Source organism: Ovis aries, chromosome 7 (genome assembly GCF_016772045.2).
Source record: "Ovis aries strain OAR_USU_Benz2616 breed Rambouillet chromosome 7, ARS-UI_Ramb_v3.0, whole genome shotgun sequence".
In the NCBI taxonomy this organism is placed as follows: domain Eukaryota; kingdom Metazoa; phylum Chordata; class Mammalia; order Artiodactyla; family Bovidae; genus Ovis; species Ovis aries.
In genome coordinates, this window is record NC_056060.1 from 3,236,293 (window position 1) to 3,252,050 (window position 15,758).

Here is a 15,758-nt window from a genome sequence, read left to right on the forward strand (position 1 = left end):
CTCTCCTCACTTTCCTGACAAATCACAGAGCCAAAACAGGTGCCCCTACCTACATCCTCCCCCTGGGAGCTCAGATCCAATTGCTGGGGATTGGCCGACCCCCACCCCCACCCCCGGGGCTCAAAAGTGCTTCTTTTTAAAAAAGTGCTTCTGTCTTTGTTGCAGGCGTCGCTGTATTCCTTAGCTCTGAAATGCCTTATCAGTCTCTCCACGATCATCCTGCTTGGTCTGATCATCGTGTACCACGCCAGGGAAATACAGGTAACTTACACTCTGCTGTTTATGAATGACCCCAACCTGGGAAAGTGCAAGGCAGCAGATGCTTTTCCAAGCTCTCCTGTCCTTACCTGAGGTTACAGAAGACACATGCTGTGTTCTTCCCTTAGCACCTGACCTGTTCTTGCAAGAAGTTGAAAGCAAAACAAACAGTGCAGCATGTAAATATGCAGTAGTTTCCAGGATGTATTTGTTAAACCTCAGATTCCCCACCTCTCTTCTTTAGGTAGGTCCACTTCTCCATGACTGTCATTGCATTTGCTTTCCTTAAGGCCAGTTAAGCACTAGCCTTAATCTGTAGGGTAGATGAGTATTCTCCTTTAATACACATTAACAAGATGGATGGGCCATTAGGAAAGATTGTGCCTATCTGTATCACCTTCCGTACTAACTGTAGCTTAAAAAAGAAAAGAGTCCTGGGATACTCCTTGCTCATGTGTATTAATAAGGCAAGAGGAGAAGTCTAACCTTTTCTATATCTTACTCTAACATTAGAGAAAGAAGAAAGAATCTGTTGAGAATTTAGAATACTAATTCTGTATATCTGGTAGTTTGGTAGATTTTTAGGTACGGTTATCATTTAAAATGTCACTTAAGAGCAAAGGCCACTGCCCTTGTGAGTGGACTTCTTAGGAAAATGTTTGTCTAAATGCAGCCAGGAACTCTGTTGTTAGATATGACCAATAACTGGCAATTTCAGAATATTTGATCTGAAATTCGTGGGTCACCTTTTGGATTTTTACTTTGCTGTAGCTTTCAGTCAATAGCATATTAAAATGAATGAGTAAAAGAACTAGAGTTTTCAAAAATTTAGGGCTACTGATAAGCAGTAGCAGAGAGCAGCAGAAAGCATGATGGGTGGGTGCTAGGAGGACAGGGCAGTCAGGCTCTGCACTGGCTAGCTGTGGGATCTGGCGAGATTGGGATTTTCCAGTTTATCACTTACACTAATATGTACTTTCTGGTTTTTTTGATTAGCTGTTATTTATTTGGCCAAACTATTAAACTCTTGAATTTAGAGTGCTTTCCTTTAGGAGTTGCCATTAAATTTAAATTATATTTAGTTAATTATAAGTTAAATTAATTTTAAGTTAGTAATTCACAAAAACAGTAGAAGAAACCAATTTTAACTACTACCCAGGCAAAATAAAGGTAGACTTGATCCCACATGAGGATGGAAAAATTACATAAGCATGGTTTCAAATTTGCAAAGACTTGAAAAGTGTGAGATTGAAGGATTGAGAATAGAGAAGGAGAATTAGAAGGAGCAAGAATATCTAGAGGTAAGTAATAAGACTGCACTGGCAAAAGAAGGCAAGCACATTTGAACTCTAAAATTTGAATAATTTACACAGGTCCATCTTTAATTCAACACTAGTGATCATGGCCTTTTGAGATTCTTTGAATATTTTAAAGTAATACTAAAATGTAACTTAAACATAAGAGTATCTTTTCATTTTGACTCGAAGGAAAATGCTTAAGGCTGGGGAACAAACTGGGTCTAATGGCTGTTTGACTTGGTTTACCAGATGAGCAACCTGTAATCAGAAGAGGTGACCTGCTCGCCAGATCCCACAGCTAGGCAGTGCAGAGCCTGACTGCCCTGTCCTCCCAGCACGCACCCATCATGCTTTCTGCTGCTCTCTGCTACTGCTTATCAGTAGCCCTGAAACATGACATGTCTGTCTGTGGTTCCTCTCTAAATCCAAAAGTTTGATATTTGAATTGGATTCAACTTAAAAGATTTTTCTAAAATTTTCATAGGTATTTATGAAAGTCAAGTAACTTAATTTTTTTTTTTTTAAGACTAGTGCAGTTTTACTTAATCTACGCTGGAAAGAGACCTAGCTGTTTTTTTGTTCTTTTGGATTTTTTTAGTTAGACATCAGCTTTCAGATTATTCCTGTTCCTTCTGAAAAACACACAGCTGAACAGACACTCATGGTGAAGAACATCTGATGGTATTAATATCAAGAACAAACTGTCTTCCTGAAAGCACTCATTTTTTAAGAATCATTGGGAAATTATTTTGAAATAACTTATAAGAGTTTGAGAGCTCCAAACACTGGCTGGATGTTAATCAGGTGTTATAAAACATTTTTGATCATATTTGATAACACTGTTGAAACTTAAAGTAATACAAATGTAAAAAACCCATATTTTTAAAGATCATTTTACACTTGAAAGAATTCCACTCCTGGCTAATTTTGAGGATAATTTCTGTTATACAAATGCATAGATATATTGATTAGAGTATGTATGTAGCACAGGTGTTAAAAATGAAGACATGAATGCTGCACCTAAGAGTTATAAGCACAGTGACCGTTTTTACTGTTGCGGCAGCATAAACATCACAAAAAGTTAGATTTTTTAAAATTGGTGGTGCATGGTTTCTACCAAACCAACCACACTTGAGATAATTTCCAATTAGATGCTCGGGTGATATCATTTAGTTGTTTTGGTTGTAGCTATTACTGTTTAATCTTGAGAGATTTTTTTTTTCCTCCAGCTAAAGTTACAAATTTTATCTGAGCTGAATTTTTTAAAAAAATGTGAAATGGAAAAGGACCAAATAAATATGGAGACCCTGAGCTAAAAATCAAGAACCACAAAAGCGTGTTCTATTTCAACCAGAGAGTAGAGTCAGTGATTGCTTCTGAAATACTTCGCTCTGAAACACAGTGAAGTCAAGTGCACAGGCTAATGTATCCATGTGTGGAAAGTGATGAAGTGTGCCCTTTTTAATTTACTGATGTCATTGGTATAGATGTACTTCTTTCATAAGTTTTAAGCAAATAGGTACTTCTCAGTTTATTATTAAGAATTCCAAAGTATATTGATTAGCTTTGAGTTAAAGAACTCACAGGAGGGGGTCATGCCACCATTCAGAGCTTGTTCTTGGACATAGCATTCAGTCTTACATGACACTTTGTCTTTTTGTTAGCACAGCAGTTTGTTGATTGGGTAGTGAGAGCTAGCTAGTATGTGTTTTTGGTACATGGTAGGATTTCTCACTGCATTCACAAAAAATTAGTGTTATAGCCAATATTCTCTGTCTGGCTGTCCACTAGAACTTCTTTTGGAAAGCTTAGGTAGGCCCTGACATTTCCATGAAGAACCTTGGAAAGCAAGTCAGTGTGACCTTTTATAAAATGTTTATCCACAGTCTGTCAAAATTAGATGGTTCAGGTGAGTCATGGATGGAAGTGGTTGAATTAAAATAGGGTGATAGGGAGGCTTTGTAAGGACTTAGCTCAGTACATTTCAGCTTTGTTGTCATTTTTCAGTACCACAGACAGCTCAATGCACCAGGCTATAGCTTGCTCATTTCACTAATTACTTTTACACCCCAGCCCGCAAACAAAAATGAAGTCATTCTTTGGGAGTGGGTGGGTCAGAATGCTTATATAAAATCCGGTTTAGTGGGGCACATTTTCATCCAAGTACGTGTTAGATTTTCTCAAATAGATATTTGGCTTTCCTATATTCAGCAGCAAAATTTAAAAATGATGAATTGATATGTAAAATAAATTTTAGCAAATGCCTTTTGTTGCAATCTTCTGACAAAAAGTACTATGGGGATTGTTTTATACACTTTGGAAAGGTCACTTGATACTAAATAAGTAGCTTCCTCATCTCAAGTACAAGATCAAATAATAGGGAAAACAGAGGCATGATTTCCTGTGACTTTTCTTTTTTCTTGCCCTGCTTCCATGGGTTTGGAATTATTTCTTTGATGGAATAAGAACAAAACAATGCTCAAATACTCTTTAAGATCTTTAATGTCAAATAAGTTGAATGTAGATTTCACTTTATCTTTTCAACTTTAGTGTAGTTGAGTTTCTAGTTGAGTTGAATTTTAGTTGAAAGAACTATTTAGTATTTTTGAGACAGGCAAATACAAGATTTGGAAGAAAGCATTTTGGACGATCTTTCTGGTTCTTATGAGATGTGGCAGCATGGAGTGTACTATACTTTAAAGTTGAAAACAGTTTTGTTTCCTTGATTTTGTTTTGGTCATATAGTTATATAATAAAGAAGACTAGAGGAAACACTGATTTTTCTTTGGTATCTTTTGCAGTAGAGTATGCATTCTTCTTCAGGTTAGCTTTTCAGAGATGGATGCTATAGATCTAAAACTGGAAGAGCAAGAATTAAAATTTCTTTATACTCGTGCATGTAGGCCACACAAAGGAGAAAGGAGTGACTGAGAACAGGAACTTTAACAACCTCTGAAGGCTCCTGGACTGGTTGGGGAGGGATGGTTAAGTCCCCACTGAGTAGACTGGGCTCCCCTGTGGAGGGGGCGAGGGAAGATGCTTGCTTTCGTATTCCTGCAGAGAGCAACTAGATGCTTCCAGACCATACAGAAAATACTACATATAGTTGCTATTCTTATGAATAAAATAATAGTAAACAAGTATACATAGTAAAAATAACTGGTACAGAAGAGCTTAAAATAAATATGATAGTCACATTCTCAGTCCTGTTTTTCATAAATGACCACTTTTAAATTTCTCATGCATTTATCCAGAATTTAAAAAAATGAATATTTAATTGTGTTGAGAGACATGCACAGGGCTTCCCTTGGTGCTGCTGCTGCTAAGTCGCGTCAGTCGTGTCTGACTCTGTGCAACCCTGTAGATGGAAGCCCAGTAGGCACCTCTGTCCCTGGGATTCTCCAGGCAAGAACACTGGAGTGTAAAGAACCCACCTGCCAATACAGGAGAATCAGGTTTGATCCCTGGGTCAGAAGGATCCCCTGGAGAAGGAAATGGCAATCCACTCCAGAATTCTTGCATGGACAGAGGAGCCTGGCAGGCTACAAGTCCATGGGGTTGCCAAAGAGTTGGACACCACTTAGCAACTTAACACCAACAGAGACACACATGCTCTGCTTTCATTGCTGGTATATTTTGGTTTTCTTCATCAGCACGTGGAGGCCTGTCTGATCCTTTTTCTGCTGTTTATTACCCCATTGTATGGATGCACTGTGCCTTACTGACAGGCCCTTGGCGTTTCCTAGGCTTTTGCTATTATAAGCCATAGTAAACCATACATGCTTATTTTAATCTGCTAATTAGAGAATGCACATATGATAAATATCCAGCAGACAGATTGTTGAATAGAAGGGAGTTTGTATTGTAAATGGAAAGGTACTGCCCACCAATCCTTTAGAAAGATCTTCAGAGTTGTCATTCTCTGCTTCCCCACACGTTATTTCCCCACAACACTGTTTACATCAAATGTTGTAAAAAGGAATTTTAAATAACTATGGCTTTGCAAAGTTTACTGTTTTCTTGAAAAATATTTTTTGTGAAAAATTCCTTAAGGGAAAAGCTCATGGTCTCATAGGGTTGTTTGCAACATCTTGCCGTGTCTAGTGGTACATTATTGAATCTGCTGACAAACTGGCCAATCCTTGTAAAGTTACCATCAGAAGCAAATATTTGCCAAATTTTGGGTTTTTTTAACTTAAACTTTGGAGATGAAAGAAGGTGAAAGGGTAGAAGGAATGGTCTTCAAGTTGTCCTTAGATCTCTCCCATATCTACAAGGTAGAGAAACATTAACTCTGTAAGACTGAAAGGCCGTGGGGTGGGTACCTTACTTATATTGCTTTGTGGTGTGGTGGGCAGCTCCATGACCTCTGTCTATACTGCCATCAGCTTCTGCCTCAGTTGTAATGAGACTCTTGGGTCCCTTTGACTTCACGTATACCCTGTAGTAACGAAATCACTCAGGACTAATTTCCTCCACCTGCCTGTGTAAAGATCTCTGCATTATTAATGGGGGTGACACTAAATAAAGCAATCCTGCTGTGTTTACAGAGCAGCATCACAAATGAATGAAGACTGGAACTTTAGGTTTACCGCAAGTGGATTCGCTTGCTCTGCCAAGTCGTTTCTGGGCCATGTTTTTGCTCAGCTCGGTAAGAGGGCCACTGTGGGCTGTCATCATCCCAAACCACGTCTTGGCAGGGTGGACGGAGGAAGCTGGCACTGATTTAACCTCAGGGAGTTACTTTTGGTCAGGGTATAAAGTGGTTTCATGAGGCTATTTTAGAGAGAATTTCTGCTCATTGGAAAATAATATGATGTTTGCTACTTGGGGAGTATGTTTTTAACCCTAAACTCCTTTAGAATTCTCTTTTTAGAACTGGAAAGACCTGAAATGTTATCTGGCCCAGGATCCCAGCCGGCATGCCATCTCAGATAGAAGTAGCCACCCCATTTCTGCCCAAAGCCCCTCACCATGGTGGTCAGCTTGTCTGTACAGGCTGGCCTATTGCCAGACAGCTCTTACCTTTAGGAAGGTTTTCCTTATGTTGGGGTGAAGTCTTCCCATATTCAACATTTAATAGTTTTTGAGCTCTGCTAATACAGTGAGGAATAAGACAATCAGGTTCCTTCTCTCCTGGAACTGACATTCCATGCAGGAGGGCTAAGGAGAAAGACAAAACTTAAGGAAGAGCATCCTTAGAAGTTGTGATAAGTTGTGTCATAAAGTCCCCATAAAAGGGACTGTGGTAGAAAATCATTAGGGGCAGACGGCTGTCATCAGACAGGGTGATTATGGGAGTATTCTCCAAGGAAATGACTTTTAAACCAAGATATGAAGGAAAGGAAGTTATCAGTTGCTGGCAGAGCCTGGAGGAAAAACCTTTTCAAAGGGATTTCTTGCACTTACCCAACTGAGAGCAAATCAGTGTAGTCCCAGCAAGGGGACAATGGTACTGGGTGGTGTGAGGGTTGTTATACTGAAGGGTCCTGAGCCCATACTAAGACTTTGTGATACCTTCTTCAAAGTGCTTGAGACCATCATTGAAGCAAAGACGAGTCACAATCCAGCTTACTGATTAAGCAGACGTTTTGTTTGGTGGGGTGCGGCGGGGAAGCTCTGAGGAGATTGGTCTGGAGACCATTAGACTCTTGGCGACTCACATTGTAGAGATGATGCTCACTTGGCTTGGTTAACAGCAGTGGAAATGAGGGGAAGTGGCTGGTTTGAGACCCAAGTTGGAGGAAGAAAGTACTTCTTAGTGACTGGCTATGACAGGTGAGGGCAAGGGATGATGCAAAGATGATCCCCAGGGTTCTGGTTGGAGCATCTGGGTGTGTGATGCTGAAGGCGGAGGACTCACACTGAAGGGTAGGATGTGGAGTCAGGGTTGCTTCTGATGGAAGTGCTTCTGATTATACAAGAGGATCTTAAATTCAGAGGAAAAGTATGGACTAGAAATTTAAGTTAGCAAGTAATCAGCATAGAGGCTATTTAAACCCATAGGGATAGATAAAATCACTGAGAGAAAATAGATGAGAGAAGAAGGTGGAGAGTGGATCACCCTCTGATATCTAGAGGTCATGTGAAGGAGGAACTCAAGAAAAGGAATAAGAATGACTTGTCCTTGAGGTGGAGATGGGAATGTTGGAAGGTGGGCACGGTGCTGTGTACTGAATGCTGTGAAGTCTGTTAATGTCGGGTAGAGAGGAGCCTTTTGGATTCGATGAGCTGAAGTCATCGCTGACCTTGATGAACAATTTTAGCAGAACAGCAGAAACAGACACCAGACTGCAGTTTCTAGTATAACAGGATAAGTCAATCCCCTGCAAAGAATTACAAAACAAGCATTTCAACGTTGGTTAGGTCCTTTTAAACGCCTATTTAAACAGTAGCAGCTCCTTATAATATTCCTGATCACACTTAGGATGCCCCTGATCCTATCCTTCTGGACTTTGACTCTGTTTTGTTGAATTCCCTCTTTGAATAAGAAGGTCAGAAAGGTACTCAGTACTTTCAGGTGACATCTGCCAGTGAACTTGTTACCTCTGTTTGTCAAAAATGCTTCATTGTAGTGACTGTTATTTCCTCTAAAATGGTCTTTGCTTCACGCAAACTGTTGCCAAGTACACTTGTAAAATTGTTAACTGAATTGAATGTATGGCTTTACATTTATTGACTCTCTTAAATAGCATCTTGGTTTCAGATGAGTGTTTCAGCCTGTCAGTATTCTTGGAATTATAATTGTGATGTTTATTTGATACACACTTTATTTAGGTATGGAAAATGCTGTGTATGGACTGGTTATGGTATTGGCAAAACTCAAATCAGTGCTAAATTCTGTTCCAGAAACATGGTCAGTATCAGTGGCTGTTACGCCGTTTGCCCACACTCACCTCTGTTCCTAGCTTCTCACTAGCCGAGACTTTGAACCTGAGAACGCATGCGCAGGCATGAGTGAGCCACAGTCCGAGCTGAGAAGTAGGACCTTCTCTGCAGTTCACCATCTGCTCATCCATGGTATTTGGTTCAGCCTTTCATGTCATGACAACTCTGTGGGCCCTGACTATAGGGCAGCCTACGTTTCTCAACAAGAATGTCATGAGGACTGTCAGATTCTGTGCTGAAATCCATGTATTCTGTGCTCATGATCAGCCAATCTATTCATGATATCCAAGAAGGAAACAAGACTCATGGGCTTGTCATTTTAGAGTGAAAATAGATTAGGCTTTATGAGAAAATGCCTTTTCTCTTAAAAATTTTTATTTTCTCTCCAGATGATAAAATTAATAAATATTTATGTTAGAAAATCTATAAAACATGGATAATGTGAAAAGAATGCTAGTTTAATCTCACTACCCAGAGACAAGTATTATGATAGAATGTGTTTATATGAAGTACGTGGACCTGATATTTGCTATATATCAGTATAAAGAAATTTAATGTTCTTTTCATGTAATTTTCTATTCATATGCCATTGACCATTCCAGTTTTTTTGCATCATATGGTATATTGAGTTTAATCCTTTCCCTTATTTTTGGACACTTAAGAAAAATTAGAAAGAAAAATTTTAAAGGACCTATTTAAAATATTTATATAATAAATACTTTGCAGATGAGTTTATATAAGGATGTCTAATGGTTTCCTAAGGATAAATTTCCAAGGCAGTAATTACTTAAAGGATATTATTTAAGACAATTGAGAATTTGTCAAATTATCCTCCCAAAAGTTTATATCAGTTTGTTGATTCTGAAAGTACTTGCAAACCACTTCATTAAATAACTGATATAATTGTTTCTGGAGTGTCTGTGCTCTCTTCACTGGTTCATATTTTGAGTACTGTCCTACTTTGTGAATCTAGAAATGTGCCTCCCTGGAGTCTCTTATAGCTTCTTATTTCTCCTTGGTTTTGGTTTCTAAATCTTGGCTAACCAGGTTTGTCAAAGGGTAGTTGTGCTTGATAGTAAGAGTTTGCATAGAAAAGATGCAAAAGCAGTATTGGAAGATAACTTTGTCCACAGATGTTCCCAATCTTTGTTATTCTAGGAAGCTGTGAAAACCATAATTTCTGAAATTGTTCTCTGCAAGCTTCCCTGCTGAGCAAAGCATCAGACTCTCCTTTGAGCTGTTTACTGTGTTTTGCAGCATCGTCCTGTGGCTCTGTGCACTGACTCTACAGCCAGTCTGCCTGGGCTCGCACCCAGCTCTGTCGCTGATTAGCAGTGACCTTGGGCATGCTCCGTGGCCTCTCTGCACTTCGCTGTCCTTGTCTGTGAAATGGGGACTGTAGAGCATTTCTCTCATCGAGTTGTTTGAGAGTTGAGTGTGCCTGTGTGTGTAACTGTACACGTGTATATGTGCCACTTAGAGCGCTGCCTGCTGTGTGCCGAAGGCTGTTTAGGTGTCGCTGCTGGTTGCCGTTAGCTGCTCTGGGGTGTCGGGGCGGAAGGGGAGGCATTGGAGCACAGCCATGGGCTTTGGGAAACAGTGGTGATATTTTTTCTGCTTTTACAAGCCTTACAGGAGGGAACAGGAAAAAAAAGGTGTGCATCCAAAACAGTGTTCAGTAGTTTATTAACACTTAAACTCGAATAGCTGTGTGTGTGTTCTTTTTTTAACAAAAGCTTTGCTCTCCATTAAGGACAGCCAATATTTTTTTAAACTGAGTTAGTTCAGATTCTCCCTGTGGGCAGGTTGGCCATCTGAGGAAGTTAAGTGTACATTACTGATCAGGTTTCAGATCAGTAAACTAGTGTTAGAGTACTATGATGTTAGGTTCACCATTTTTACAAAAATAGCTGTTTTGCCAGTAAAACTACCGTAGGTTTGGCTTCTCGCTGGAAGCAAGGTTCTTTGTGAGCTACGTTAACTCCTTCAGGAACCCAGGTCACAGCTTGATGGCATCTCCATCTAATTAGGACCCTGGTGACTTAAAGAGTTAAGTATAGCACCCTGAAAAGTAAGCAAAGGGAATAATTTGTAATGGAAAATTCTGATAGGAGATCCCTGCTGAAAGGATAAGAGGTAATACACAACCAAAGGCATTTGTAGACAGGATTGTAATTGACAGCATTTCTGTCTATATTCATTTGAAGGTTTATGATATATTTAAATCTTTTTTCCGGATTAGGTTTATCTCTGTTAAATTTTGTCTAGCATGCCACCACCCTCAACCATCGTGCTTGGAGTACATTGGTTGGAAAGAATTGAGAAGAATTTTGTGTGTCAATATGACAAATAATATCTCAAAATACTTGTCCAGTGATTGGGTGTACTTTTACCAGATGGCTTATATCTCCTCTTCTGTTTCATTTCCAGTGACCATTATTTGTGTCTGTATTATGCCTGTCTCTCTTTGTGAACAATGAGTTAGTAATGTGTGTAGTATAGGGTTGGGTGAGTTTTCTTCTTTGCTTTTTGAGTTTATGAAACACATGGGAATTTAGACATTATATACCTTAAACTGAACTGTGTCGAGGAATTGTAACAGCCCGTGTTTTACATCTGTAACTTGCCACGTGCTTGCTTGACTGTCTGATCATTGTTACCTAGTTATGTATTTATCCATAGTGGTTATCCAGAAGGTATTAAGATGAGGTTTTTACAAAATAATCTGACTGTTGAAATGTGGGTGTACAGCCCTTACTGGTTTTATCCACTGAGGTAGTCTTCTATCAGAAAATGTTGGTCTTCCAAGGAAATTGTATGTAATATTTATATATTGGTTTTGACTCTAACATACTGGGTTTGGGGAGGAGGCATTAAGCAGTGTAGTGTGGTTGCCATGGTCTTGAGTACTTTTCTGAGGACAGTGTCTGCTGTCAGGAGGGTTAAAAATACACAGTGCTAATCCTTATACTGCTTTAAGTTTTGATGAGTGGTCAAGGGAAATTATATCCTAGTACTAGATTTATTTTTAAGGTCACAGATTACTTAAAATATTGAAAAACAATAATTGGGCTGAATATTTATTGAAATTGGATACATATAAAGTGATACAAAAGTGATGGCTGTGAGATTTATAATAGTTACCTCATGTGTTTTCAAAGGTATATCTAGTGCTTCTAGTCATATGCTCGAGCAAAGTCGTTGACTGAACACTTAATCTCATTTATTTGGATTTAACTATGAAATTTTAAGATGAAGGTCTTGGCTTCTAGGAACTTGCTTTAGGTCAGTTTTCATATTGGTAAATCCCCTGACATTTGGAAAAAGTTTTTTATATCAAAGAGCATGAATTGCTATCTGTCCTTTGAAGCGAAAATAGCTTAAGATATATTTGTTTAGTTAAATGTGTGATTCATTTAAAGCTTCAGCTTACAGCTTAAACTTGTGGGTAACGTAAATTTTGATGTTATTGTTGAAAATCATTTTGAAAAGAATTTTACCTCTTTCCCACTAGTATCTTAGTCAAGCATCTTCCCTCTTTGTTCTCATTTGTCTGTGTCAAAGAGGATACGTAATGAAAATGCATTGGGCAGACTCAAAAATTAAGCAATAGTGATATAAAGAGAAATCTCTAATTTGCTTGTGATGGAGGGAGGCAATAGTACTGTATTAAGGCTGAAAACTATTTTTCAAAATATCCATGATTTGGAATTCATTAGCTCTTGTAGGTTTTTTAAAATATCATTTTTTTTTAAGTTTAATCTTCTGTATTCTTGTTTTTTTTTTTCTTTCACTGTATCTGCTTTACAGAATTGTTTTCTGTCCTTTTTGACAACGTACCTACTTTTCAGTTACTACGTTTGGGCCGTGTTCTGCCTCCCGCCGCAGAGTGTGTCCCTTGGGTGCTCCGTACATTGGCGATGCAGATGCAGCCCCCTTGCTTCACGTTCACTGCCTCGCTTAGTCTGAGACTGTGTACATAGATTGCTTCTGTGGCAGCTATTCTGAAATGGTGAATCCATCAAGTGTGTCTTATTGCAGTTTTATACAACTGGCCACAGAGGGATGTGTGTTCAGGACTTTGTCCCTCACGCCCGTATCAGAACATCTCCGGCAAAGACCACGGAGCACATTCAGTGGCCAGCATTTTCTCTGCAGCGTTTGCCCAGAAACAAGAGGCCTTCTCTGCACTGTTGTACGTGGGCACATGTCACCACGGTGAGATGACTGACGTGGTGGAGGGTGGGATGAAGGCTCGTCTTCGAGATCTGAACTGTGGCATATTGCCATAGGGGAACCAGATTCAACAGAGATGAACGGGATCAGCTCGGGTGGCTGGTGGGGCGGAGGTGACGAGCTCAGCTGCCCCTGTACTGCGTGTTCTACCTGCACTCCTAGGCTGAAGATGAACCGCTGTTAATTGGCTTTCTTTTCCTTTCTCCTCTGTTAGTATGCTGATGACCTGTATAGTTATAATGGGATCAAAAAAATTGATGACTTTCACCCTTTTTTCTTAAACACAGTGGGGAAAATGACAAAAATGCTACAAATCTGGTCCTGTTTACCCAGAAGATAAGAACAGGGGAATTTCCAAATCATCTCATTGACTTTGCTTTAAATTTGCCCGTTGAATCCTTCCTTTGAGGAGCAGCCCTGCGTACCCAGCAGTCTCTGAGGTCCCTGCTGGGTGTGTTTACATAAGCACCCCTCTCAGCTCCTCCAGCCTTGTTTGCACTGGGGAATATTCCGGGGGAACACATGCTGTGTTCTGAGATTTCCAGCCACATCGGGATTCCCTAGCTGACTCTGAACCTGAGGGCTGGGTTGAGAATGCGTGCCGCTCTCCGTACCCTTGGGTGCATCACTGTTGTTGGAGGAAGGCGACGGAGACATAGATAGAATATTTTCCAGTCATGGAAAATGCATACATCATATCGGACGCTTGTGCTTATGTTTATGCTGAGTGCTAAAGCTTTGTGTAGTGTAGACAAGCCAGTGCCTAGACATGACCCAGCTGTCTGGCAGGGCCAGGCACTGTCCAGCAGAGGCTGGGGGCAACAGAAGGCATGCCCTTCCCCCCAGAGGACAGTGGAGGTAAGGAGGGGCTGTGTCGGCCCCGTTTATCTGGACAGCCACGTGGGCCTCTGAGAAGCAGCCCCCGGGTGGTGGTCACCCCTGGCTTTGGGTCCAGACAGATTGGAGTCAGAACTCAGATTGGAGTCAGAACTCAGCCTCACCCTGGGTGACCATGAGAAGGAAATCTGACCCCTGGCAGACTCATTTCTGTATTTGTAAAATGGAGATGAGAATTACTCCTATCTCACTAGACTGTTTTGATGATTCAGTGAGACAGTGTTTATGGAAAACCTAGTGTAATATGGCACATTCGGTGAATGTTAACCCTTTTACTACTACTCTTCCATCATTGCTATTATTAAGCAAATATCATAGACTGAGCAGGGGAGCAGAACCTAGAGTCTTGGAGGTTCTCAATGTAGGAAGGGGATTAGATAATAATGGATAATATTTCAAGGAAGTTAAACAAGTTCTGATAAGAGGGTGATTGGGCAGAGAGGACAGGGGCAGGGGGTTGGCAAACTAGAGCCCATGGGCCAAATCTGGCCTTGTGGGTAAATCCCTCCTGCCTGTTTGTATAAAGAAAGTTGTATTGGCACACGTTTGTTTGCATGCCATATACAGCTGCTTCTGCACTACAGCTTGTGCTACCAGCAGAGCTGAGTACGAGCAGACCATTTGGCTGCAAAGCCAAAAATATTTACTTTACAGAAGAAAGTTTGCTGACCGTTGAGTTAGAGCCCAGGCTGGTCAACAGAGGCAGAGAGAAACATACACAGGTGTGTTTCTTTCTGCCTCTGCCTCATAGCTTGCTTTACTCCTTGCTCCAGTTTTAGCCTTCTTTTAAAGAATTGTTTATTTGCAATTTTTGTTGGAATATAGTTGCTTTAGTTGTGTTCGTTTCTACTGTACAGCAAAGCGAATCGCCTATGCGTATTATACATCTGCTCCTTTCTGGATTTCCTTCGCTTTTAGGTCATCACAGAGCACTGAGTAGATTTTCCTGTGCTACACAGTAGGCTCTAATCAGTGGCCTGTTTTATATATAATAGTGTACATATGCCATTCTAAACTCCTGATTCATCCCACCTCCCCCTTCCCCCCTCGATGTCCACACAGTTTTTCTCTGTTTGTGTCTCTGTTTCTGCTTTGCCAATAAGCCCATCAGCACCATTTTTTCTAGATTCCACATGTATGGATTAATATGCAGTATTTTGTCTTTCTAACTCACTTCACTCAGTGTGATAGTGTCTAGATGAGCAGAGGTTCAGGTAGTGCAGCTCGCATCTGGGAAATGCAGATTTCTGCAGAGGTGAGGTCCCCACTGTGATCCAAGCCCTTGGATCCTACCTGTAGGATCTACACTCTGGGATGGAGGGGAATGGCCTGGGGAAATTAGAGTTATGTCATCTTAGCTGAATAGAATGGTTGTGGGAAGAACTATTTCACGGGGAATTAGAGCATTAGCTTCGCAACTCAGAGTCCTTTCTGGTGACCACTGATGAGACACTGGGTGTGTCTGACCCTTAAAGTGAAGTTGCTCAGTCGTATCCGACTCTTTGTGACCCCCATGGACTGTGTAGCCTGCCAGGTTCCTCAGTCCATGGGATTTTTCCAGGCAAGAATACTGGAGTGAGTTGCCATTTCCTTCTCCAGGGGAATCGTCCCAACCCAGGGATCGAACCCAGGTCTCCCACATTCCTGGCAGACCTCAGTGCCCTGTAAATTAGTCTCTGCAAAGCTAGGTGTGGGGTGGTTTACATTTTCATGATCCTGTTGGTGGGGCTGGTCTCCATCAAGAAGGGAGGCTCATTTGTTTCAGAGTTTTTAAACAAGGGTTTTAACTCTACATTCTATCATGCACGCACACACAAAAGTCATGTATTAACTTGGGAAGCAACACAGAATCTTGCCTTTTTTCTTTAGGTCTGGAATTCTGGCTGCATGTATAATGTACTAAGTATGTGTTTTCCTGTTCCCTGGTGATTCAAGTTATATTTCCTGTCCATCATCTCCATTTTCAGTTGCCTGCTCGACAGCTCCCCTTGGAAGCCTCTGCAGCCCTTACCATTCCCAGGCCTCTGCCTTGCCCTCTCCTGCCTGCTGTCCTCAGAATGGCGGTCTGCCCCACTGAGGACCCTCGCTCTTTCCTCCACTCCACTCCCCTCCCTAACCCTTGTCCCCAGTAGAGTCAACCGGTCCTACAGGTATTTCCACCTCAGGGTCTTTTTCATTACT

The 15,758-nt window shown here is 40.7% G+C and overlaps 1 protein-coding gene across 2 annotated transcripts in view; it reads left to right on the forward strand.

Moving 5' to 3' along the window:
- KCNN2 (potassium calcium-activated channel subfamily N member 2) overlaps positions 1 to 15,758 on the forward strand; it is a 524,409-nt gene that overhangs the window by 354,718 nt on the left and 153,933 nt on the right. For both annotated transcript variants that reach the window (XM_042251962.2, XM_027971450.3), the window contains one exon: positions 166 to 261. In XM_042251962.2, the coding sequence (XP_042107896.1) occupies positions 166 to 261 (96 nt within the window). The remainder of the gene's footprint in view (positions 1 to 165; positions 262 to 15,758) is intronic.